Source organism: Etheostoma cragini, chromosome 15 (assembly GCF_013103735.1).
Source record: "Etheostoma cragini isolate CJK2018 chromosome 15, CSU_Ecrag_1.0, whole genome shotgun sequence".
Taxonomy (NCBI): domain Eukaryota; kingdom Metazoa; phylum Chordata; class Actinopteri; order Perciformes; family Percidae; genus Etheostoma; species Etheostoma cragini.
In genome coordinates, this window is record NC_048421.1 from 7345986 (window position 1) to 7371173 (window position 25188).

Genomic DNA, 25188 nt, shown 5'->3' on the forward strand with positions numbered 1-25188 from the left:
CCCTTTAATCTGTGCCGACATTGAGGATACAATATTGGGAATTTTACAACAAAAACAGCAGTGTTGCCATAACCTACAAATCCCAACAGAAAGTGTTAACTTTCATATTTTCCAACTTTTTAAATAATGCTGCAAGGTGTGTGACGCCTTAGATATCTTATTGACCGGCCTGAGAAAAGGTAACATGCCAACTTTTGTGTATTGTCCATATTGATATCATCTGTACTTTATTTTCCCACTGAACATTTATATTAGGTGATTTGTGCTTTTGCACTGACTGACAAGTGTAGAGGGTCATTCAGTACATCATAATAAACTGTCACAGTACTTATCCCAGCTGTATTTGCTGAGATTCTATGAGAAGTCGAAGTCAAATATGCCCTTAAACAGTGTGCTTTGGAACAAACACTACCTGCCCAATTTAGACAAATGGGGTGTTTTATTCATGAACTCATGTGCCAAAAATGTCTGTCAACAGTCTCAACCTGAATGAGCTTTCATTGGTCGCGACTGTACTTCATACCCCAGCCTTACCAGTCTGTTGTGCATGGAGTTTTATTTAAATGTCACTTTGGCTCGTTTGTAAAATGAGCAACACTTCATCTTTAGCTTAACAGAAAACGAGAGCTTTCTGTACTTCAAATGAACAAAATCTATCAATGTTCAGTTGATATCACACACACACACAATACAAAACTCAACTCAAAGCTTAGTAGAAAAAAAATTTATTTTCCCCTATTAACAAAAATTAAATAAAAAGGGATACGTCTGATAACATCCCATCTGCACCACAGTTGAGCAAAGGAAAAAAAAAAGGTACTTCAACAAATTCAATTGCCAGCCTCGATATCAGATTGAAACAAAGTTATGAATTGAAGCTTTCCCACATTCTTCTCTAAGGTATGCACCAAGCATCAACTGCTTCAGTCCAACCACAACATCAAATTCGATATAATCAAATGGTCCGCTATAAAACAACGAAAACAAATCATTCTTTAAATAAAAAGAATTTAAAAAAAAAAGGGAAAAAAAAACTTTTAAAGTCCAAAAGAATTTGTGCACTGGTGCACAAAAATAAAAAACAAAATAAATTAATAAAAACAAAAACCTGTCACATGAGCATCAAAATAAAAAAATAAAAAAGAACTTGTGGACAACTTGCATTTCTGTATATAGCTAAATGTATCACAAAATAGTGAGGAGTGGCAAAGCCTTAACTTGTTACCAATTTGTGGCACAAAGGACTGATTTGTCCAGCCTGTGAGTGGTGGCCTCAAATCTTAATTTTTGCGTACCAGTTAAACCTGGGGGAGATGGCATCAGCATCCACTCTGTAGAGATTTAGGAAACTACACATTTATTCTGGAACAGATTTTGGTATTGTTTCCATCAGTGATGGTCTTCGTTTTAGGAAATTTGAACAAACAACTATCAAACTGATGTTAACTGGCAGGCAACTGTTGATACTCCAAGTGGCCACATCAACTCAGGCATCAAACTATGCCCTGGACATAACTTTATGGTAGGTCTGGTGCAAAATGAGATCACATTCACAACTTTATAGTAAAACACCAAACAGCCATACACACGTTCATCACAACCGTCCACTAAGGACAATGACTGAAATATAAAGCTGGATAAAGACCACCACTCTCTTGCATAAGCTAACAAGTGTCAGGGTAGAATTATTAGGACTCAGCGTCAGTGTATTCCCAGTCAAATCCTACACAGTATCAACGGGTGAACATATGGCAACTATAACTAGTTTGATCAGAAGCTGGAGAAGTACCTGATTAATCCAGCGAGTTGCATTGCCATTGACAAAGCTCTTATAAGGTAGATCTCTCCAAATGGACCGGTTAAAAAAATGACTGAAAAAAGTAGCAAGACTCATTGAAAAGCATGCGATGTTCATGATCAGGAGAAGGTTTGACGGCTCAAGGAGCCATCGTTTACCAAAATGCTTTGATGAGAAAGATGGGGACATTCTACTATAGATATGGATTGAGTGATGTATTGAACATAGGCCCAGAATACTGTAACCGAGACATCTCCCTTAAATCCTATTCAATCCATTTTAGGAGGAGCTAAATTATAAAACTACTGTTATGTTAAGAGGCCTCGAGTCTTACCTAGTCACTTTACCATTGCTTAATAATATCATCATTACAGCTTACTTTAGCAAGCCTAAAATCACTTATGGAAAAAAGTTCTCAAGATCAGTATATAATAACTGTATGTCTTACATTTGAAATTGTAAATTTCTTACAAAAGAAAGTGCATTTATATCAGTAAGAACCAATTCATTCTTGGTGATGTCTTATCGCTCACATTAAGTCTGTTTTGTAAAGTCTCAAAACGAAGCAGCAGCAAAAAGGATTCTTGACTAACCTACAGTATTTGAACTCTTGTTGCAGAGATATACTCTCCAAACAATCACACATGAATCTGATTGCTGTATTTATCTACCTATTGTTGGTCTTCACACACAGCCTCCATTAAACTAAAGGGACATTGATTAGATAATATGTATGAATGGGAGGACAAACTAACCAAGCACCTGACAGCTTCAATTTATGGCAGCCTCCCCATACGGACGACATAAATGTAATAAATCAAGTGAGCAACAAGACATTCACTTTAACATGCGTCACTTAAGAGGTGATCATATGTCATGCAACAACTTGGTGCGGTGGTGGTTCAACCTTAGACGACAGATCTACTGCTTTTCCCCCCTCAAATGACATTGGGGGGGGAAAGAGACCTTTGATTCAAAAGGAATTCAGTAATCGAGGGAAAAGGAAGGAAATGAAATTCAGCTAAATGTACGTGTGAAAAAGGATAAGACCCATGTATGCGCACACCAAACGGTTTATGCAATTTCGTTGTAAGTGGTGCACACAAATTGTGCACATTTCCTGCATTGTTATAGTAAAAGCTTTTGTTTTGTGTTTTTCAGCCACTGGCACAAGCCTGTTTAAACACGTCTAAATGTGAGTGTACTGACTACGTGCATTGTGGTGTTTGGGACTGTGGTACCCTATGCTGGTTCAGATAATTCCTTTTATATGTACCCATCTGCCAACCCACTATCCCCATCCCTCCCCCTCTCCCATTGCCTCTGCGTCAACTATCTTAAAATAATTAAATTAAGGAGGGGGCGGTACAAGACAGCCTCACCTGCCTAGGAATTATGTGGTGTTGTTGGTGAATGTCACTTTTGAGTGTTTCGGATTTAGTGAGTCGTTTAATCCGATGGGTGTATGTATATCCCCAGTTTACCCTCCTCCCACACCCACCACCCTCCTCCTCCCTCCCTCAGAGAGACACACAGGGAGCAGGGGGAAAGGGGACCATCTGCTGAGTGGAGGGTCAAAGCCAGTCACATCCCTCAAGCTCTCGTTTCTCCCAACAATCCGGGCAGTGCAAGGAGTTCCACAGTAACCCTCCCCTACATTAACCTGGGGAAAAGACAGAGGAACAGAAAGAGATTTAAAATTGCATTATATGAACAAGTGAAGAGCTAATATGAATGGTTCAGTGTTTAAAGTGGGATACTGGATCAGAAAATTCATTTGGGAACAAAATGTATCATTGTTTATCAATGAGCTGGGGTCTTCATCATCTCCAGAGGGGGGTCTGGGGGTAGACTGTATGTTTGCTGGGTATACCTAACAGGTTGATGTCCTGTGTGGACAAGGAGGTTGGGTTAGACGCCGTAGCAGGCCGATAGGCGCTCCTTTAACAGAGGAGGGAACTGCTCCGAGAATTGCTGCCAGTTGTCTTCCCCTACCTGATCCTTAAAGCCGTGCAAGATCTTTGAAAATAAATCAGAAAAACATCATGGAGGTTGACTTAGATCTCTTTATAGATAGTTAAATGGTGCGTTTAAGGTTGTATGCAATGCATAGTTGCTGACTGAGTAACACCTCCATCTACACAGGATGCAACAAAGCAAAGCAATTGGCTGTTTGCTCAACATTTGAGTTAACGCTTATGCTGTCCTGAACATGAAAATGTCCGGTTTACAAAGAACTGCTCCCCCTCCACAAACATGAAGCTCTGCACACACTTCTCAGACTCAAAAACTTATCCACAGCATGTTGTCAGATTTCGAATGTCTGATAAGTGATCATCACAGAGAGTGGCAAATGAGCATTACACATGGGGAGGGAACATTTTATTAATGACAGCCATCCAACAAAAGGTCAAACCCATTAAATCAGCACGTCGGGCGAGACGGAATCATTGTTATGGTGTTCCTTTTATTGAGGCACTCACCTTGTAAAACATGTCTCTCAGGTCGTCGTTGGGGTTGACCCAGGAGGCCACAGCGTCGCAGAAGAATATGAAATCCTAAACAGAGAGGGGACTTGTTACGAGTAAATTTAGAACATAAGTAAATGGCAGAGGGGTTAAAAAATTTTTTTTGCGTGGAACAAGGTAGTTAAGTCACTCAGTTGAGTCAGCCTGGCGGCTACTCAGCGAACATCGAACCTGAAAACTGAGGTCATAGAAGCTAGCACTGACAGTGCTGTGGGAATAGCTCTGGCTATGTTAAGACTTGCTACTTGCTGGTTAAACTATTAATTGCTGCAGTCATTGCACATTGTTTTAACATCCTGCTGGTCTTAATGTGGCCTACAAGAATGGGCTCACTACAAATGACATGTTTACTGTACACCCCAAAATATTGTATCAATACTCAGCTTACCACTTAAACTAGGATTTAGCTGGAGGATGATAGTGAACAAAAGAAATCTTAACGTTTTACTTCACTGTTATTTTTTTCTTCTTCCGAACGACGGCCGTAGGGCCAAGGCAAGTAAGTGTTGCAGTTAAGCTCCTTGGATCGTTGTTCTTCGGACGTTGGTGTGTTCATGAATTTTAGGCCTAAATCATGCATTTAAATATATATTGTATCTTTATTAACGTTAACTTATGATGACTGGTAAATGCATTACATTAACACAACTCGAAAGAACAGATTATGTAAAAGAGTCGGTCTGCCTATCACTAAAGGAAGGGGGCCCCTATCTCTCCAACCCCTTCAGCCTGAAAAGCACATCCCCTTACCTGCACCACTCCTGCAGGGTTGACACCAATCATCACACAGATTCCCCTAAAGGCGGAGTCTTTCTCCTCGTTATCTCGTATATTCCTCAACGATGTGCACCTGGGAAGAGGTAAAATGACGAGACAAAGGTGAAATGTTCTGTATTAATTAATCAATTTGGGTTGTCTTTATGAGCAAAAATTGAATTTATAACCCACTGGTATTTTTCTTTTTTTCAACAAAGAAACTAAACTGATGAAAGAGCATTTCTACCTTGCAAAAACAAGGGTTTCATGGAAAAGAAAAGAAAATAGGCCTTACTCTAGATCTAATTCTTTATCTCACCATGGTCTAATGAATTGCTGCAGCTGTGGTGCCACCTCCTGGGGACAGACATAACCCAGTCTGCCAATCGTAATGGCTGCACAAAGGGAGACAAAAACACAATTCACATTAACTTCCAAGACACTTCGCCAATGTTTGAAACACATGTCCAAACCTCTATGCTGTGTATGGCTGTGTACGTACCTGTGTTTTCCAGCAGAGTCTTGGGCGTGTTGGGTCTATTGATGATCTCAACTAGGTGTGGCAGCACCATTCCCACATACGGCTGCATCTCTGCACCTAGAAAACGTTAACACTGTTTAAATATATTCAAAAATGCAAGACTTATGCTTTTACATAGTTGTCTAGGCACTGTCGTGTTTTTTAATAGGGTTTTTATGATTTGATTGCTTTTGCAAAGGGAGAAACATTCTATTCCTTATGTTTCTGTAACCAGAACCCTAAACCCAAAAATGGCATTGTTACAAAAAGGTATCAACAAAGTATTTGTCTTTTGCAAAGACATCAAAACAGGAATAACTAACTCATCTAATTATATATTATTAATGTAGTTGTTGTTCTAAAACATGAGTGTTTGCGGGTGTCTCTTCTCTCACCGGGACCCTTGTGCCAGCAAGGATATCAGTGCGTTGCTGGACACACACACACACAAGACGGCAAACACTCAACTGTGCCACGTACCGCAACATTAGGTGTGCCTCATTTGGATCAGAAAATATAGGAACAAAATGTATCATTTTGTGTCAATGAGCTGGGTGTTTCATCATTTCCAGATACTGGGCACTTGTTTTCAGTGAACATAATCATTTGTAAAAAAAATAAAAATAAGAACAAGCATCAACACAAAAAGCGTTTTTCCATTAATGATACCTGCTCGACTCGCCTGCGGCCCCTCTCCTTTTTTCCATTGCAGATTAGTACAGCCCCATGCGTAAGGCGAGCCGTGGCTGGTCGTCATATCAGGAAACTGCCGTGACCTAACGCGACACACACACACACACACAGAACGTCGAAGGTGTGTTTTGATTCTCTGTGTGTTGCCACAGCCAGAAGGCAAATCGGTTCCTAATGAACCCGGCGGATGCCAAAAAAAAAAAAAAAAAAAAAAACCGCTGGATAACTATTTACCGGTGAACACAGCGCCCCCCCCCCCCCCCCCCCCGACTGAGGTAGTACTACAAAACGTACTTGTTAGCAGGTAACGGGGACTTTTTTCCCCCCCATAATGGAAAACCAAAAAAGACGAGTAGAGTCGAGTCAAGTAGATACCATACAGTGGAAAAACGCCGTAAATGTGACCCGTTTTATCACTCACCCATTTGCATGGAGATCTCGCCAATGGCCCAGGTGGCATTGTTACACACTGAAATAAACTCTGGGTTCAGGTTGAGCCCCAGGATGGGCATGAACTCAGCTGGGAGGGAGTACATGGAGACACAATGATTACAATACAATTCAAAATGACATCCAATCGCTTGGGCACACACACAATCCCTTTACAACCGCACAATCAATTAGTCAGAGCACACTCACCAATGCAGGGCTTAACATGGAGGAAACACGCCTTGGTTAGATCACCCAGCAGAGCAAAGGAGCTTTGCCTCACCTCAGGCATAGTATCCTGCAACACAAACCAGACACCTTAAGAGTCATAAGGGAATTTTTTTCTTACATCTATAAAAATATGGATTATAACTACTAAACACACTGCCTCATACCTGCATGCACTGGAAAAGCAGGGTCATGATGTTTGAGCGGGCCACTAGCTGTTCCACATGACCACCCAAACCCTCAGCCAGGCCGCTCAGCAGATCCAAGGCCACAATCATAAAATCCTTGTCAGGAGCCTCGTACTGGTCTGGATGCTGGTTGTACATCTGTACAGACAAGGCAGATTTAGTTTGGTATCTTCTGTACCTCTAAAAATGGATCACTAAATGCCCAACATGAATTTACTTTGCATTCTCACCATAGCCTGAGCTAGTGTCTTCTGGACTAGTGTGACACATCGCTGATAGACAGGCTCACAGTAAGGCAGAAACCCACTCTGCAGGGCGGTTGCTACTGACGACAGACACTGGAAGAAACATATGTAAAATGTGTTGTCTGGGGTGCATGAGCAATAAAATTGACATGAAAGCAGTCAAACTATCATTTCATTGTTTTATTGCAATACACACTCCACAATGCAACAATAATTTGTTGTCTTTTCATTATGTAAAAAGCTCAGACACAATCTGAACCAAACGTGTGTCAGAAACCTTTAGCTCAAGTATTACTTTAAAAATCAACTTCTCACCTCTAGTAGTGGAAAGAGATCCTTGTCTTCATCTTTCAGCTCATTCCACTTGGCAATAAGGGGGGGCATCAACTTCTGAATGTACTCCTGAGGAACAATATAAACTGGTATGATCAGGGTTTCCCTTTCCATTGAAAGTATTTGACAAAGACATGACTGAAGTTTTTAACACAATGTCTTAGTTTTTCCTGCAAAGTCAGATGCAAAGCGATACCACTCCATATCGGTCTGTTCAATATAAAGCTAAAACTAGCAGATAGTGTGGCATAAAGGCTAAAAAAGGCTCTTTCTAGCAATAACAAAAACACTGAGCTAAAAAACAAACAAGACAATCAGTTTTGTACGTTTGTTTCATCCAAGGTGTAAAACAAATGAGCGCAGGTCTAAATTTGACAGGCACTTACAGGCTGATTGAGGTGGTGACCCACTGAGTCTGCTAGAGTTCCTATGGCATCGTAGAGAATAAGGAGATTCTTGTGCTGGTACTTCCCAAAAGCAAACACCAGTGTGTCCAGGATAAAACTCAGGTAGGGTACCAGCTCTGTGCACGCCTCCTCTTCTAGGGTAGCAAACGCACTGAGAGAAAACCCAAGATGGACATGTCAATATTTTCAGGTATAGTTCTGTCAGTCTAGGAATGATACATGCGGGGTGAGGATCAGAAAGAAATATGGGAACAAAGTGTATCATTGTTAATCAATGAGCTGGGATTTTCATCATATCCATAAACGAAGGAAAAGAGAAGTGTGAAGCTGCTCACCTGCAAGCGGCTTCTTGCACCCTCTTGTTGCCATCCAGGATGCGTTTAAGAAGCTCTGTCATAAGGGGTTTGAGGTAGGAGTCGGGGGGCTGGGAGACCACCCAATGTGCATAGCGACTCAGGGTCCAGCAGGCAATGGAGCGCACCAAGGCCTTTTTGTCGCAGAGACACTGGATAAGGTGGGGAATCAGCTCTGGTAGGTAGGGCACCATGCCCTGCATGCAACCTGAGGCATGGAGAAAGAAGAGAATAATTAAAAGTGAAATTAATAAATTGTAATAAACAGATTCCCCATAAAGTCCCTTCCTTCCCACAGGGTTGGACTACAAATAATATAAACTAGTATAATCCTACTTGGAGGATAACTAGTAGTATGAATGACAGCAACTGTTAGAAGCTTTGAATTGTTCTTACAGATACTTATGTGTGGACATGCTTTAGATAAAGCAGGGTTTGCTTAATTTAACCAAAAAAAAAAAGCCTATATACCATATCAAAGTTAATTGGGTCACTGGAAGTATGTGGGTATGTAGTGATCCCTCCAGATGACTTATCATAGCCTCTCTGCACTGTCTGGCAACATTTGTCCTGTATCTCTGGCTTCACCCTAGTCTAATTATTCCAAAAGTTGAGACCATTGTTCAAAAAGTAGGTAGGAATTTGCTTAGCTTGCGCAAAACTGGATCAGAAAATATAGGAACTATAGGTATCATTGTAAATCAATGAGCTGGGATTTTCATCATGTCCAGATGCAAATCCATGTTAAAAGAGATTCAGCCGGTCAAGAGGACTGCTTCTCTCCCAAATTATGTGAAAAAAAAACAAACAATACTCCTAATGTTTCATATACCTCTTTAAGACCAACAACAAGGGTCAGTTAATGTTTATTAACAAGTGTGCCTCTCTAAAGAGCACACTTTCATCATATTATGACCAGGTCATGAAAATATTATGTTCAAGTGTTTTGTAAGACCTTGATAGGCTACAGATTGTTTTGTGCAAAGCAGGAAGTAGTGAGATGGCTATAGAAGACATGTGTCTAGTAACACAGTTACGATAACTAGATACAGCCAACTTTTTGAAACTGAGAAATTTAGTCTTACCCTCAGCTATTGCCCCCAAAACCAGGATACCAGACTCCTTGATGACCCAGTCGGGGTGGAAGAGCAGGCCTTTCAGGAGCGGCAGGAGGTGGGGCAGCAGCTCGTCACGAAACACGTTGGCCAGCACGTCCAAGGCTGCAGCTGAACACTTTCCTACATCCCAAAAAAAAGCCCACTTACAATCAATCATGATTAATCCCCCAACCTGCTGGTCCTGCAGAACACATTTTAGTTGTCTAAACTGAGTATGCCACATTGGGTTTATTAATATTTACAATGATGTTATTAAAATTATTGTACAACATGCAGAGAGATGCATGGAAGAGATGGAGATGATATGCAAAGGACAAGATGGATTCAGACCCAAACTAACTAAATATACAATAGCACAATAATTCCTTTTCAAACATGTCTCTGCAACTGCATTTCTTCATCACGTACGCAGGTTCCAGTCTGACAGTGTGTCGTCATCATCGTCATCGTCATCTTCAATGTCCTCGCCCTCTTCCCCATCTCCTCCTTCATGCTGCAGAGTTACAGTGCGCGACTTGTGGAAACGGGGCTTGATGTCCTGATCGCTATCTGGTACTGCCTCATCCTCCTCCACATCACCCTGGACAAACACAAATTTTTAGTTTAGCTGTTTTGTTATATGTACTTCAGTACATATTAAAAAACTGCCCTAGGACCGGTTCTAAATCAGCACCTTTTTCCTGTGTTAGCTGTGGTTCTGAATGCACCTTTTCCGGTCATTTTGGGATATTTAGCAAGTATTTAGTAATTAAATATATACATTTTAGTCACAAATGCAAACTTGTAGGGTCAGTCCCAATGGGTGTAATCAGAAGTGTACAAAAAAAAAATATATAGTATTAAGAGAAAAACACCACTATTGAGCGACAGCCTAGCACAGAGGCTTGGAAAATCTGGATCAGAAAATATAGGAACAATATGTATCATTGGAAATCAATGAGCTGGGTTTTTCATCATATCCAGATGCAAGACAGACTCAAGAGGCCAAATCTGTGTTGAAGATACTCAGTCTAAAAAATAATTAGATTCCCAATGTCTCACACAGTATCACTTTAAGTGCCATTGTGTAGGATTTAGTGGCATCTAGTGGTGGAGTTGCAGATGGCAAAAAACACAATACCCCATTCCTTCACCCCTCCCTTTTCAAGTGCGTAGGAGAATCTATACGTAAAAACGTGAAAGGCCCTCTCTTGACTCAGTTTTTGAAACACTTCTTTAATAAATGTTTTAAAAACATTGAAGACTATGACCAAAAATTATAAATTCACAATATAAGGATATATTGCTGAATAAGAAGATACAGTACAAGAGAGAGCTCACCTTTAATAGTATGATGTCTATCTCTGAATACTTCATCCCATTTACCAAGATAGGTGTCAGTCTATATGAAGGGAGAAAGATTTGCTTGGTTAAAATAGCTGATCTCATGTACAAGCTGATTAGTGGTTGATTCTTTAAATGATCAAAGACAAGTGTTTAGTAAAACCTAGAGAAGGTATAATAACAGTTTAACTTTTATTGTGAAAATCTTTGAAAAAACACAATATTGACAGGAGGTATGTGCTGATATTTTATGGCATCTGGCATTATCAACACAGCACACACATTAAATCAACAGTGGTTAATGTGCTACTCACTGCGCCAGGTGTCCAGATAGCATCTCCTTACAGATGGGTTGCTCCGCTAAAGTCAGCCAAAACTCACACGCCTCCAGAGCCACGTTCTCATCGGGGTCCTGGGTCCTCTGCAGCATGTACTGCAGGAGATTTTTAAAAGTATGTGCATGAGACACCAAAAAAAGGAATAGACATAGAGAGAATATTGCCACCATTAGAAAACTTCTCACACAGGTCGTGACAAATCTGGATCAGAAAATATAGGAACAATAGGTATCATTGTAAATCAATGAGCTGGGTGTTTCATCATGTCCAGATACAAGACGGACTTTAAATTTCACTTAATTTTAAGTGGAGTAAACCATGAACGTGGTCTAAATGTTCTCCCACATTTAATTGCATTCAAGATTCAGATTACCTGGATGATGCTGTGCATGTGGGGGATGAGGCGGTCAATGCGGACCTCCAGCAACATGACCAGGGCTCTGCAGACGTTCTTTCGAACCTCAGAGTCCTCATCTGCTGCCAGCGCAAACAGACTCTAGTAGGGGAGAGGAGAAATAACACAAGACAGACATTTTTTAGAAGTGGGAGTCTGTGATTACCAAGAAAACTGGTGGACAAAGAAAAAAAATGACAAACACCTTCCTCCCGTCTGCTATTCAAAACAAAGAAAGTCTTATTTTCCTTAGTGTTCAAAACACAGCTCACCTCTATGAAGGTGTCAATGTTTTCCATTAGGGCCTGGGCTCGGCCAATGATAAACTGGTTCACACAGGCGATGGCATGGGACCTGCAGCGACACACGGGGAAATTGAGCCAGAGTAACATTAACAATCAGGGCAAACAAGAGGTAGATTAGTGACAAAAATGTATGAGAGTCAGTTTAATAAACCTAAACAAAAAAGCAACATTTGGCCATGTTTTGTTAAAACAATTGAAAGTGAGAGCACAAAACTAGAATGAATGTGTTTTGGCCCAAAAAAAGAAAAAAATATTGCAGTGAGAAGAATATTTCAAATCCTGAATCCTATTGGCAAAAATTTAACTCCTGAGTGGGAGTGTTGGTGTGAAGTAACAGTAAGGTCAGAATATCTGGATCAGACAGTATGAATACAAACACCTTCATCGTCAGTCAGATGTTATTATGCATCACACCCAGATGATAATGACAATCAGAATGAGTCCCTCTCTCTCCTGTACCTAATCTTGGGGCTGCAGTGCTTGAAGAACTGGAGGAATTTTGGTATCATAATGTTGAGAGGCCTGTTCAGAGCATCACTGTCCAGCAGCTCCGAGGAGTCCTCGCAGATCTTCTGCAGTGCTCCAAACGAGCCCTGAGACACGAACATACACAGAGAGGCTGTCAAATCAAGCGCAAACATACAGGGACACAGAGGAGAGAGTGAGACTGCATCAGAAAAAAAAAACATAGCAAAAGTACTGAGTGAGATGAGACTTGCATCTGAATATCTAAAGAAATCATTGTAGTCACAAGTGCAAATTATTTCTCAAGTCATTACATTTTCTCACGATGGGCATTTTCTAGGGCTGGGATATGTGGAGAAAATCAAATACCACAATATTTTGGAACAAATACCTCGGTATCAATATCGCAACAATAATGTGTTGTTGCCTATTGGTGCTTTCACAAAATATTTACAAAATTAGATTTTTGATAAATAATTATCAGTAATGTGAATATAATGACTGAGTGGGTAAAGGCAAGTAAAACAGTTACAGTCTGGTAAGTTGAGAAAATTACATCACTTTACTGTAATGCCTGCCTGTGGGCATAGGCTATTCAACACCACTGACAATTTATCAACATTTGAAAATAAAACATTACATTTCATTATGTTTTGAATTTGTGACACTATTGTATTAATGTACAAATTAGCTACAACAGTAATAGCATTTACCTTATGTAAGTACCATCTACATTTTCCCACTGAGGAACCCACACTAAACATACATATAATTAATTATTTATATCTCTGCCATTTCTTTGAAAGACCTGCACACTCATGATCACCCACAAAAGGTGTTTTCACTTATTTTACCTTTTTAGACCTATTCTTGGGATACATTAACAAACTATGCTTGACTGACATATCCCTAACTCTCATGTTAGCTTTGTTGCCATCTGCTAGACATTCATTTTATGATGTTGGTGGCCTTACGTAATTCCCAGTTTAGCTACACATACAGTACCTATAAGCTGAGCAAAGGTTTAATCAAGAAAAGTGAAGAAATGTTTCCTAGCATAAAAAACAAGAAAGAGAACAAGGACAGAGCAGGGTAAGTGCAGACCTCGCAGGTGTTGTAGTCATCGGAGTTGAGCAAGTTGCAGAGCTGGGGCAGCAGCTCAGGCCATGTTTGTAGCTCTCCCTTGGAGGCAATTGTAGTAATCAGGATGCCTAGAGGAGCACGACAGAAGCAGAAGATACCAGACGTCAGACAGTGATTTATAATTTAGGGTACCATTAGCAGCTGCCCTTGTAGCAGCTCTGGATCAGACAGTATGAATACAAATACCTTCATGGGAACTCAGGTGTTTAATGTGTTAATGCATCATTTCCAGAGGGTAACAGAAGGAAAGCAGGCAGAGGAACATGTGTACTGGGCGCGTGGAAGGAAGCTAGCCCACAAAAATGATTAACGCCACATGCACATTCAATGCCCAAAAAAAGGACAAACTCACCAATAGTAGCACGGATGAGCGGTGAGGGGTCACCAATGTTGTTGAGACATTCCTGCTTGATGAAGTCAGCAACAGTTGAGGGGAAATTCTGGTAGTGGGCCTTAACATTGTTCTTCAGTATCAGACCGCTCAGAGAGCGAGTTGGCTCGTCTAATGAGAGGAAGAAAGTTACAAACAAGCTGACAATACAAATGTATCCTGATAACCAGTATAGATGCTTTAATCCAACTTTTTCTTGTTCAGATACCAGTTTTGAATTCTATCTGAACTCAGAATTATTTATTTTTACGATGTGGAAATGATTGGGATCTCTTTTTTTCTTCAACATATTGTCAGGCGTGTGCCATTTTTGGGGGTGTTTTAAATTGATGAAAGAGGAAAAGGATGACTACTCACCTTCAGTTTTGAGTCGTGTGAGAACAAAGATGAGATAGTTGTTGAAGTCTGGGAATTGGTTGAGTTGTTCAAGTTTCTAGCATGATAGTTCAGGACCATTTTATTTTGAGCATCGAAATTAAACAACCAACCTTTAATCTCTATGCTAAGTAACATGTTAAAATAAAGACTGACAATCTTCTACGTGGAATCATCAATAGTTTAAAACAAATGCAACTGCCCATGCTCTGCACTCCAGGCAAAAACAGTGAACACCCTGAGATCGCACTGTAGTAGGATACTTGTTGGACCGCCCTCTGTGTTACTGTGTTGGGCGACTGCGAGTCTTTGAGCAGTTGGAGGACCTGCTGAAGTCCCTGCTCATCTGGCTGCCACTCCATCCTGAAAAAGCAGTACAAAAAAATGAATTCACAATAACTAAGTTGCATACATGTTTTCCAGTGAATTCTAATAATGTACATACAGTACATTACAAAGTACAAGTAAAGAGAAAATGGTAAGCAAGTGGTCTTTGGATCAGACAGTATGAATACAAACACCATCAATGGCAGTCAGAAGTTGTTGATGCATCATTTCCAAAGTCCACATGCACATGTATGGTCAGGAAAGAAATGTAAAAGGACACAACGTACAGAACATAAGATGCTCCATTGCATGCAGATAAGTCTACAAACACTATAATTTATCATGCAAATCAGACCTTTCTAACGCTTCTGCAGATTTCTAAACCTCAAAACTCTATAGCCTAATGTGAATTTGACCGTACCTTGTTTCTTATGATGTAATTCAAAGTCTAAGATGAGTTCAGTAATCATTGTGTCCAAATCATTTGATGGTCCTATGCTGATCCTTTTATTTCAACCAGTCACAGCAAAACACTACTAAAAGTGGCCCTGCTTAATAGTCGGAGAAGTTATGTAAACCTCTACAGACTTAATGTTATCTTCTCACTCAGTGTGGTAAAAGTATGCACGTGGTGTAGGTTCGAAGCGGACAGTGGCCCAATACAGATAGGCAAGGCGAAGTTTGAGAAATATAATATGAACGAAGCCGCGGGTGGCCTTGGAAGGTCAGCAATACAAACATCTAAAGTTGTAATTGGAAATCAGCTTGAGGGACAAAAAACTAGGACATTACTAGACAGCACGTCCAGCTAAAATCTCTGTGACCCGGCTTAGCCGTTCCAAGTTAATCCTACCCCCCACCCCCATGACATACGCTAGTCTAGTTAAATTACAGAAACGCTTTAGCTATGTCTCAATATTTATACTTCAAATTAGTATTGTACAACACGTGAGCAGAATTCTCGAAATGTACGCGAGGGGTCGTATTCATTGTGGTTGGTCTGAGTGAGAGAAGTCGTTGGAGAATAAGTTAATGTTATAAAGCTAGCATATGGCTAAGCTATGTAGCTTGGCCGCCATGTCCACTTCCTAGCCAGCAGTCCGTCTGGTTCAGCTAGCTACATCAACTAACGTTACATTTCACTGGGCTGGTTATTTTCCTCTTATTATAACGTCCATTATCGATTATCTTATCGGTTGGTTTTACACCATTTCAGATGCCTGTGCACAGTTGATCGATGCTACCAAAGTTGCCCTTCTTGTTCGGGCCTAGTTGACAGGGCACAGCCAAGCGGGTTAACGTTAACCTTAGTCACAATGTGCCCGGCATTAAAATAGGCAAATGCCACAATTTACTGTCCAAATACAGGACTTAACCAACTTTTACTTTTAGAATAAGATACCATCTGAATGGCCACGTAAGGCATAGCGGTTAACATTTCGTTGGCAACCAGTTAGAGGTACCAACTTGGTGAACACGTTTTGCAAGCTAACTTAGCCGCTAAGCAGTTTCTGCCTGGCAACGCTAGCTAGCTAACGCTAATTATATTAGCCAGGCTACCGTTAATGCTATATGACGGATACTTGCTTTGTTTATCGCTTTAACAGAACACTTTACCCGATGAGGCGGTCTCATCGACGTAATGTATTTATATAACGTTTTGTCAAAGTACAAGCCTACTGATACTGCACTTACAATATTGACTTGAACGTTGAATTATCGTACTGGGCCGCTCTCCTCCCGTGCTTCGCAGCGGTTCTTCTTGTTCAAAAGAACACGCCGACTGAAAGTGTCCTATGGCGGCTTCCGTTCAGTCCACATTTCGCAAACTACGCGAGATTATAGAAGCCCCTTTGTTTTTTCCACACTTTTTAAATATTAGCTACTGATAGTAGTTACGGATTAGGAATAAAACATAATACACAAAGTGGGCCTACAATCAACCAATTAAATAAGATGAAATTTTGTTACATTAAATGTAAATATTTATAAAGGCTAGAAGTAGGATGTGGATGTGGTTTTGATCATGATATTGTGATCAGTAACATCTCATCAAATTAAAATAGTATGATAAATGTTTTTCAGACGAAAGATTTATTTAAAAAAAATAATAACCCTTTTTATGCATTCCTTTTATTTTTGTTGGAATTGGACATTTTATATGTTGTTATTAGCTTTGACGCTGTTGATCATTCATGTAACTTTTATTAAGGTAAGGATGTGCAGCAGATCTTTTATAAGCATGTATCTTATAACAGTGTGTTCAACACTTCAACATTTTTTACCTAGTACAAATTCAATATGCATGTTTACCATCTGACACTGGTGTGTTTTGCATGTGTCGTGCTGTTGGATAAGGTTAAATGTGTTGTATGTTGTGGCTTCATGTGTTTTATTTTTAGGTGTAATACTTTATAATGTCTGTGAAATGACTGTATGGGAACTGTGTCATTACAAATTGTTCCATAATCCACCAGAATGGCTGTGTTGTCACTAAAGTTAACTGCTGTAAATTAGTGAGTTAGAAACTCTGCAGCCAGACCCTTATTAAAATTGTTTTGCAATCACATATGAAATTATGTCAAATGGACATTTTACATATAAAAGTATAAAGTTTAAGGTATGGTAGGTTGTTTTGTTAACAAAAAAACTTGGATGTGGATCACTTGCCGTTATAGGGAAAAATAATATGAAATAGCACCTGATTTGTTAACGTCTACAGTCAGTGGGTTCAAAATAGCAACAATTCTTGTAGCTTTAATAGGTTGTATTGGCTTTTCTGCCTTACAAATCTACACATTCCCAAGTGCATCTGGAAGTAAGTTTTTGCCTTCAAATGTCTGTATTATACTTCTAACATTCCAACATACAAACATCTGAAATACTTACACATATGATTATGTGTATGAGCAGTTGCTGTCAATGTCAGTGAAAAATAATCCCTGACATACTTTATATTGATACATAGAAAAAGCTCTCTCATGACCAGATTCCGCCTTCCTGGGTCTGGCAGAGAGAGGTTACGGAAGCTTGTTTAGACGATCATCAACTAAAATCACATTCCTACATTGAACATTATCTGCACATAAAAAAACAAATACAACACATATCTGAGATGAACGTCCAAAAGCCAACATAGTGAAAACATCAAACTTCCAGTAATTCAAAATCAGTGGGCATGAAGTGCTTTTCGTAACCAAACGTTGACTGTTCTTCCTCTGTTGAGCTCCAACAATCTTCCCTTTTCTCCTCCTCCTCCTCCCTATCCTCATCAGAGTCAACCATTTTGCTGTACTCCTCTCTTCGATATCTGTGATCTGTCCTATGACACTCCTCTGTGACCGCTTCCTCCCTCTGATTGTCATGGTGGTCCATCTGTGAGCACCCATCTCCAACCACTGGCCTAGATAATCTGTCAGTGTTGGTGATTTTCTCCAAGGAGGACTTAAAGGCCCAGGGCTGGATTTCAACAACCTCCAACAGAGAGATCTTGGGATGTGGCTCATAGATTGGAATGCAGATCCACGCCCAGGGGTCATTAGTCTACAGGGAGACCAGACACAGACACAATATTTTATTTGTTGGTATTGCACAGTAACAAACTAGGAATTGACTACATTAGTGAGAGTGTTTATCGTTAACAGGATAAGCAGTTGAATAGCAAAATAATTACTCATTACTCAGGATCAACCGTTAGTGGAAACTGCACACATATATATATATATATATATATATATATATATATATATATATATATATATGCTTCTTCTCAATCATTTAATTGTGTAATTACATGCATGTATGTGTGTGTGTGTGTGTGTGTGTGTGTGTCTATATATATATATATATATAGATATATATTATTTTGTTTTGTCTTGCAACATTGTTGATTGTTTGAGATAAATAAATGAAATGAAAAGAAGTGGCATGAGCCGTGTTCCGAGATTAGACTAAAGCTCACAGAAGACAAAAAGTCCTATACTTTCAGTCAGTCTCTTACCTGGTGCTTCATGTGTCTGAAAATGTGGCTGTTGCGCGCATCTGGCACTTTGTCATAGAAAAAAGGAGGCACCAGTGGACATACTTTGTTTTCTCCTCGACAGAAACTGGCAGACACACAAGAAAAACAAACAGACATAAAACACCCCCCATAATCACATGGAATCACAATCTTTACGATCAAAAACGTGTATATCAATGTATTCTTAACTTCAATGTTCACATCAACATTTCATGAGAAAACAAGATTAGAATTTAATATCTCTTTTCCTTCCACTGCATAATTCAGGTATTTTGCTTTTAAAAGTATTTCAAGTGTTAGTTGAGAATGGATTACACCAGATACTTGTGAAATAGTCCACATATTTACCAACAAAAAGAACTGTACCACAGCTATATGTCTCAGAGATAGGAGAATAGAGCTTCAGAAATCTAACGTCATTAAAAGACAAGTTCTTTAAGATGATTATCTCACCTGCAAAAAGCAAGAAGAACACAGATTACAACCACAAAAAGGATCCCAACCACGATTGCTATTACATGCGCTGAAAAAGAGGAGAGAGAGAGATAAGCTTATTTAGTCAGTAAAAGGGTGAATTCACCTAAGTTGTTAGAAATATCAAATTGCACCTCCATAAAAAAAACTCTTTGGAAAAAAAAAAAAAAACTCTTTTGTCATACAGGTCATCCTAAGCTTACTCCATTCAACAAGAAAATAATTAAGATGTAATGTAATACCGAAATCTTCGTGGTGCTTTGTTTTGAACTTGGCAGTGGCATTTGCTCCAGGCCCGGCTGCAGTCACTGCTCTTATCCGCACCTCGTACTCCTGTCCGGGACTGAGATGCAGCAGCTTAAAAGGCTCACTTTCATGCAGTGAGGATGCACTCACATTGTACACTGGAAGAGACACATTGTTGGAAGTGAGGTTAAGTTACTAAAAGACACACCAAACTAAGTATACTATTGCTTTAATTTGCTTATGACTCCTTTTCTTTTTTTCTTTTGAATGTTCACCGCTATGCATTATTTTCTCGTAATTAAATACATGGAAGGTTATTTAACAATAGTAAGTCTACAATCATGCTATCTGCTGTGTAAGGATATACTGTACACAGGAGTGTTTGCTCCTGTATACAGTGTATGCTAGCATGCGCAAAATAACAGCGCTAACATGCTGATTGTTGGTAGGTATAATCAGAACTGGTTTAGAAGTTCTAGTTATAGAGAATCTTTGGTATAATGTATAGCGTTTTTATAATTTCAGTTTATCACGCTAACATTTAAAAATTTGCTCTAACAACAAAGTACAGCACAGGCTGATGTTTAGTCTTGCAGGTATGTAGGCATAACCCAAATTTGACCTGCTAGATGAAAAGTTATTTTTTTTAAAGTAATTAGAATTCAAACTATGGGGAACATGAATGGGTGTACCGAATTTTATAACAATCCACACAATAGTTGTTGAGGCATTTTACTTAAAGGCACAAATGTAATCCCCATTGGTAGCACTAAATAAAAAAGTCAGTGGATCTAGAAAGTCATTAGGAGACCTCTTCTTGGATCTATGAATTTCTGTTGCAAATTTCATGGCAATCTATCCGATAGTAGTTTTTTGCAAAAATCACTTGGTTTCCCTACGTTTCTTTTACCAATTACTACAACTGTATAATATATATTGTTGTTGTGTGGCCTACCGTTTTGTCCGTTTACTCCACTGTCTACTACTACTTGGTAATACAGGATCAACCCATTCTGCTTGGAGAGGGGAACTGACTCCCAAAACAGGGAAACATGGGTGGCAGCAATGGAGAACACCTTAAATGATGGTACACTGGGAGGGGCTGAAAAGTGATACAGTAAATGAGTATTACAAAGTTATTCATTTTAATACGAGGAGACAAAATTAGCTAATCAAAAGTTTAAAAAATGTTTTTAAAAGGTAGCCCAAAAACCCAAAACATAAATACTTACTTCCTTGAAGTGAATATCCAATAACTGATGATAGGTGATGAACTTCACTGCTGTGAGATACTGTGAACAGTGACACTTGGTAGGGTGTGTACTTTGTGTAATGACCTGTAGGTGGAGACACACATCAGAGTAAAACAGCCAGCACAAGCTTCTAGCACAAGTTAAAATTGATGGTTTCTTTAAATTGGTGTTCTACAATATATCACTTTCTGAAGCTACTCGATCAGTTTAAAATATTTAAGCAGTGTTATAGGAGTAAACTTTTCTCTTTACCGCTTGGGTTGCTATGAACATATACAAATCAAACAGACCTTTAAAAAATCCTGTTGTTTTGCTTTTGTTTACTTTGACCCAATCAAATCCTTGGCATGGAGGACTTCCTGCTTGTTTGTATTGCAACACATATTCCTTCAGGTTATCTAAAAGCTGAGAGGGCAGATCCCAGGACACATTGAGGTGCTCTACATTCATCACGAGGTGAATAGCTTGCTCGTCTTTCTCTTTACCTTTGAAAGAGACAAATGCTTGTTAGTTCTGATGAGCCGGAAGAATAGGAGAAATACAATGAAGAAATTAGAGAATCATATTATACAAATATAGAATTATTGCAGATAATTTTCCAGAGAGAACAGTCTCTTTAACTATAACTTTCTATTTAGTTCCATGTTAGTGCTGTATTCACAAAGGATCTTAGAACCCCTTCTTAATGGCAGTAAATGTTCCTCGTTAAGGGTTTCCTTTCAAGACCTATTCACATAACTGCTCAGGGTAGCTTTTACTCCTAAGCCTAGATTTCATTAACAAACATTTTATATATTTTATATATTGTGTGACAAATTTCATATGTAAAACAAGGCATACTATTTTGTCTTGTATTGTGACTGAAAAATCTTCATCCTTTGATGAGGTAATTCTTGATTTACATTATAAATCGGATAATAATTCTCAGCTAAAATGTGTAAATTGGGGAGCTTATTCTTATTAACTCACTTGCCTTCAAAATTTGCTTTTAAACGTTCATTATTGTTCTATTTTTTTTTTTTTTTTACGCTGACGTGATGATGCAGATTACCTGAAGAATTTGACTGATTGTGAGCAGATCCTTGTGACTTAGGAGTCCTCTGGGCTACCATTTCTTACTTTTATTTTTTAAAACACTTAGGACTGACACAGCCTTTATTTTTGGGAGAGTTTTTATAAATACAGCCAGTTACTTTTAGACACAGGATGTTTCTGTGAATATGGCCCCTGATACAAATCTTTCCACACTTTTACTTACTACTTTGTATTCAATGGCAGTCTGGACAATTGGTACCTGGTTTTGGCATAGCCAAATAAGAAGGCACTGTAGCACCATGTGCGTTGTAGGCAGACACACTGACTGATGATACATCCTTTAGAGAGAAATTGGAGTGGCATTGCATTTCATCACACAACAATAGCCCCCTTGGCTCAGCTGTGGACATATTCACCAACACAGCCGTGCCGTTATTGTAAGACAGTGTAACTTCGTATCCCAGAATGAGACCGCAAGCCTGAGATGTAGGAAGCTTCTGGATGGGATGGAGAAAAGGAGAGGATAAAGAAGGGTGAGTCTGCATAAAGTGAGACTCTGGTTCATTATTTCAGTCAGAGAATCCTGATTTTGGGCAATTTTTTTTACTTACCTTCCAGGTCACAACACAGTCAAAGCTTGCCTGGGACATCCCACAGTCCCTCCATACATCCAGCTCTCCTACAGGGGCTGAACGAAAGAGAAACAAATTGGCAAGAAGGAGAGAAAACAAGAGATATGATGCAAAAAAACTGAACCCAGTGCAGGTTTTTGGAACTCAATGATTAATAGTTTTAGCAGAACAAATGTTTATTTTGTTTAGTGGGAGAGACAGCGCTGTTTGGATAGTATATTTAAAATGGATAGTCCTTCTAGTTTCATGCTCAGAATACTGTACATACTGAAACAGTAAATATCTGTATGGTATACTATAAAGGAAAAGGTAGCGGCTGGTTAACTTGGTTTAGCTTTAGCCTAAAGACTGGAGGCAGGGAAAAAGCTAATCTACTTGTCAGCACCTATAAATCTAACTGATTAACATGTTTAAAATATAGACATATTTTATTTGTGTAATCGGAACAAACATGTGTAAAAATGACAATTGTATAATAACTTCCTGGAGTCTCCATTGGGTGCCTAGGACTTAGTCCCAGCTAATAAATAGTACTATACCTAACCATTGTAAAATGTCAACACTTTTTTGTACGGATTAATTATATTTAGTGTACTAGTGAGAATGGTAATAATCTTCTCATCTAATCCTCAATACAAAATCAAAAAAATCATATTTCTCAAAATTTCAAACCGTTACAATGGATATACAACAAAGAAACTATAAACATTTGTCAATATTCCTCAAGTTCTGTGGCGATGATAAACTTAAGAGAACACATCCAAAATAAGGACCAACCCGTCTCTGCGCTTCGTATTCTGTGGACTGCACTCCAGTCACTCGGCAAGCCTGTACCACAGGAACAGCGAACTTGAAATTCATAGACTGTGTTGGGCTGGGGATAGTCCAACGTATAGCTACGGATTCCCCCTTCGGCCTGTGTAGAAAAGAAGAAAAAAAACAAGCTTGAACATGCATTCAGTTGACAAAACTTTAGTCAATCAACAATACACAGTTTTCCTTTTTTTAATGACATTAATTGAGTAATTTATACATTTATCAGAACTGTCTCCACAATGTCAACATACAAAGTGAGGACTACACTGAGAGGAAAGAATAGGAAAATTGTGGAAGACAAAAGTTAAACCAGACACCTCAATCCAGTCTGGGTTTGTCTCTGTCCGATGTCGGACAACACAGTTTCCCAAAGACCGATGCAACTCCTCACAAGTGGGAATCCAGTCAATCTCTACTAACTCCTTATGGCTCGATGTGACATTAGGAGGGGGCGGCTTTACTAGAAACAGATAAACAGAAACAATCTAACAAGAAATATCACTTAAATCAAAACTTATAATTTGGATATGAAAAGTCAGAATCAACTTTTTCCCATTAAATTGAGTAAATTATGGTGATTCTTGAGTATTATACTATTATGATTAAGGCTGCAGGATATGAGGGAAATATCTAATTGTGATTATTTTGACGGATATTGTGATTGCGATATGATTTATGAGATTGGACGAAATTATGTTAGTATCATTATTCTCATTTACATTAAAAAATATAAAATATTTAAAGCATGGGATGTCTCTGCAGCACCACAATACTTAATTCAGAATGGTGTGACAGATGTTTTGACTATAACAAATATTGTGTCCACCCTACAATTTGGATAATGCACTAATCCATTTTGTGATTTTCATAAAATGTGATTAATTCTGCAGCCTTAATTATTATTATTATTATTATTACTGTTGTTTTATGTTGTTGTTGGTGGTGGTGTTTGTATTTATGAACTAGAATGCGCAGGACTGACTCACTGATATTTTCTGTATTAAACACAGCCTCCTGAGATTTGGCAGAACCATGTTGATTCTCAGCCTGGACCCACACACAAAGTTCTCCATGGCTGAAGTGTTCACGTTGGATAATCCCACTAAAACTGGGCCCAGTGATCACATGCTCTTCTCTGAAGCTAAGAGAAGCAGAGTAAATCAAATTCAGAAGGTTTCTCCTGAAGTTATAAGATTATTGTCAACAAAACTTTCAAACTGTCAGATGGAGGAATATGTTTTCATCATGTTTACTCTCTACATGCTGTTTTCCAGTGCAGGCTGTAGTTGATGGTGATCTGAGGATCCGGACTTGCATCCCAACTACAGTGGATATCTGCACAATTGTTTAATCCACCACATGGGATGGAGCAGTCAGGAAGAGAGGGAGCAGCAGGAGGACCTGAAGAAACAAAGAGCGGAAGGGATAAAAAAAAAACACTAGCTCAACCAGTAAGAGCGTCCGCCCCATGTAGGTTGAGTCCTTTGATGCGGCCTGTGTTCGAGTCCAACCTGCGGCCCTTTGCTGCTTGTCATCCCCCATCTGTCCCCCACCTTTCCTGTCTATCCATTGTCACTATCTAAGGGAAAAATGCCCCAAAAAAGTGAATCTTAAAAAAAAAAAAAGATACACATAAGACCTTATATCGTAACAAAAACAGTTTCAACTAAAATTGAACATTAAAATCTACTTGAAGGTATTATTTCTTGCAGGGCTGTTGAATTAGGTATTGTTAGTTTTCGTACCAAAAAAACATAGTATTCCCACCATGACATTTATAGACCCCTTGCGTTTGGAGAACTTTTTTACATGTCAATTGTATCGTCCAAACCACTACATGCAGAGCCATTAGATGACAGAGCAGAAAAAAGCAGTGAAGTCAGGGACAGTGGCACAGACTGAAATATCCAAAATGCTACCACCATGAGTCACAACAAGCAAAGGTACTGACCCGATGTGACAAACTTCCAGGATAATGTGTCACAAAAATGAATTACGTAAGAACCCAGCTAAAATAAAAAAGATGCACACAAGTAGCATGAAGAAATTAAAAT

At 39.1% G+C, this 25188-nt stretch overlaps 2 protein-coding genes and 1 non-coding gene across 5 annotated transcripts in view; all 3 read right to left on the reverse strand.

The window, feature by feature from the left end:
• Window positions 1–2731: 2731 nt before the first annotated feature.
• On the reverse strand, window positions 2732–16461 carry LOC117957406 (transportin-2-like). 2 transcript variants are annotated; one of them, XM_034893099.1, is made up of 25 exons: window positions 16353–16461; window positions 14594–14693; window positions 14313–14388; window positions 13917–14066; window positions 13526–13632; window positions 12416–12549; window positions 11924–12005; window positions 11631–11753; window positions 11234–11352; window positions 10917–10977; window positions 10005–10176; window positions 9564–9716; window positions 8461–8686; window positions 8105–8276; window positions 7701–7787; window positions 7371–7478; window positions 7120–7278; window positions 6935–7022; window positions 6717–6815; window positions 5585–5680; window positions 5402–5477; window positions 5077–5176; window positions 4282–4356; window positions 3672–3817; window positions 2732–3461 (listed from the first exon to the last, which is right to left on the reverse strand). In XM_034893099.1, exons 2-24 carry the CDS (start codon window positions 14690–14692, stop codon window positions 3710–3712), a joined length of 2670 nt encoding a protein of 889 aa, XP_034748990.1. In that variant the 5' UTR covers window position 14693; window positions 16353–16461; the 3' UTR covers window positions 2732–3461; window positions 3672–3709. The 2 variants fall into 2 exon arrangements, with proteins under 2 accessions (XP_034748990.1, XP_034748991.1); XM_034893100.1 differs by lacking the exons at window positions 13917–14066; window positions 14313–14388; window positions 14594–14693; window positions 16353–16461 and having other exon boundaries at window positions 12416–12575.
• Window positions 14824–14891, reverse strand: LOC117958784. The gene has a single exon (XR_004659789.1). It is a non-coding gene; the product is annotated as a small nucleolar RNA SNORD41 (small nucleolar RNA).
• An 898-nt stretch (window positions 16462–17359) lies between the features above and the next one.
• The window catches only part of il12rb2l (interleukin 12 receptor, beta 2a, like), a 9876-nt gene continuing 2047 nt past the window's right edge, over window positions 17360–25188 (reverse strand). The window contains exons 3-15 of one of the 2 annotated variants that reach the window (XM_034893101.1): window positions 24388–24535; window positions 24121–24269; window positions 23452–23594; window positions 23096–23234; window positions 22298–22374; window positions 21946–22183; window positions 20942–21136; window positions 20631–20735; window positions 20354–20500; window positions 19395–19556; window positions 19132–19201; window positions 18658–18763; window positions 17360–18200 (exon numbers count right to left, since the gene is read on the reverse strand). In XM_034893101.1, the coding sequence (XP_034748992.1) occupies window positions 17805–18200; window positions 18658–18763; window positions 19132–19201; window positions 19395–19556; window positions 20354–20500; window positions 20631–20735; window positions 20942–21136; window positions 21946–22183; window positions 22298–22374; window positions 23096–23234; window positions 23452–23594; window positions 24121–24269; window positions 24388–24535 (2075 nt within the window). In that variant the 3' untranslated portion in view covers window positions 17360–17804. The remainder of the gene's footprint in view (window positions 18201–18657; window positions 18764–19131; window positions 19202–19394; window positions 19557–20353; window positions 20501–20630; window positions 20736–20941; window positions 21137–21945; window positions 22184–22297; window positions 22375–23095; window positions 23235–23451; window positions 23595–24120; window positions 24270–24387; window positions 24536–25188) is intronic. The other variant, XM_034893102.1, reaches the window with a different exon arrangement.